This window comes from Pediculus humanus, genomic scaffold (assembly GCF_000006295.1).
Source record: "Pediculus humanus corporis 1103172107365 genomic scaffold, whole genome shotgun sequence".
In the NCBI taxonomy this organism is placed as follows: domain Eukaryota; kingdom Metazoa; phylum Arthropoda; class Insecta; order Psocodea; family Pediculidae; genus Pediculus; species Pediculus humanus.
In genome coordinates this window covers 6,048-7,213 of record NW_002986994.1, presented here as the reverse complement: position 1 = coordinate 7,213, position 1,166 = coordinate 6,048, and the positions used below count along the sequence as shown (strand labels likewise).

Sequence of the window (1,166 nt, the reverse complement as noted above, 5' to 3'; positions counted from 1 at the left end):
ATATATTTATAACATTTATGCCTCTTCATGATTGCTCTTATGGAAAACTATTATGCCAATAAACTGGAACTGTTTTTTTTTTTTTTTAAATAATAATTATTTAAAACTAATTAATTAATTAATTTTCTTATCAATTCCGGATACGTAATGATAACAAAAAAAAATATTCCAGGTACTTTGAATGTAATTTACACCTTTCGTACCTATTTCACACACCCATTCACCTTACAATTTAATTTTTCTATAAATTTCTTTTTATTAATAATAATAATTACATACCTAAACGAAACATTGACGATGATGGACTATTTATATCTAAACGTTCATCATCATCATCATCATCATCATCCTCGTGATAATAATCATAATGATGAAAATTTTCTAGTAATCCGTATCCGTTCGTTTTATTAAACGATTGCGGGGAAAGTCCATCTGCGTGACAAAAAAAAAAAAATAAATAATAATAATAATCATAGAAGGGAATTTCATAACCATTAATATTATTATTATTATTATAATCACATTAAAAAAATTCAAATGTGTGGTAAATATTATTTAGAGCGTAATAAATTAACAAAATAAATCACGTGACGATCGACATACGTGCAAAAAAAAAAAAATAATTTTTTTTGACTTACCTTTGGTAACAACATCTCCTCCATAAAAACGTTTATACTGAAGGGATCCGTTCGTATCCAATGGTACGTAATAAATATCATTTTGTCCAGAATCGTAACCTGGAGAAATATTATTAACATCTTCCAATTGTTTACGAAGGAACGAATAATTTTCCATGTCCCAGGGATCAACGTAACTTCTTCCGCTTATATCGTCGTTTGAAAAACCAGACGATGTTGAAAAATATTGTCTGTCGTGTCTTTGATTATTATTATTATTATTATTCATTATTTCTTCTGGTGAAGAATATGTCGAACTATTTCCATCACTATTGTAACGATAATCTCCTCCTTGTGATGATAATCTTCTTATCCATGTTCTTGGTATCTTGGCTGGTTTACAAACCGGTGACATTTTAACTTATTTTTAATAAATTTTTTTTTTCTAAATATAGTTGATCAATTTCAATAAAAAAATTATTTTATGGATTATTATTATTATTACTTATTATTTATTACCGTAATCGATTGTTGTGTTGACTTTAAACA

The 1,166-nt window shown here is 26.5% G+C and overlaps 1 protein-coding gene across 1 annotated transcript in view; it reads right to left on the bottom strand.

Moving 5' to 3' along the window:
- Phum_PHUM004540 (uncharacterized protein) overlaps positions 1-994 on the bottom strand; it is a gene marked incomplete at both ends in the record, with an annotated part of 4,322 nt that extends 3,328 nt beyond the window's left edge. Inside the window, 2 exons of the mRNA XM_002422615.1 lie at positions 639-868; positions 957-994. Coding sequence (XP_002422660.1) covers positions 639-868; positions 957-994 — 268 coding nt within the window. The remainder of the gene's footprint in view (positions 1-638; positions 869-956) is intronic.
- Between the last annotated feature and the right edge of the window lie 172 nt (positions 995-1,166).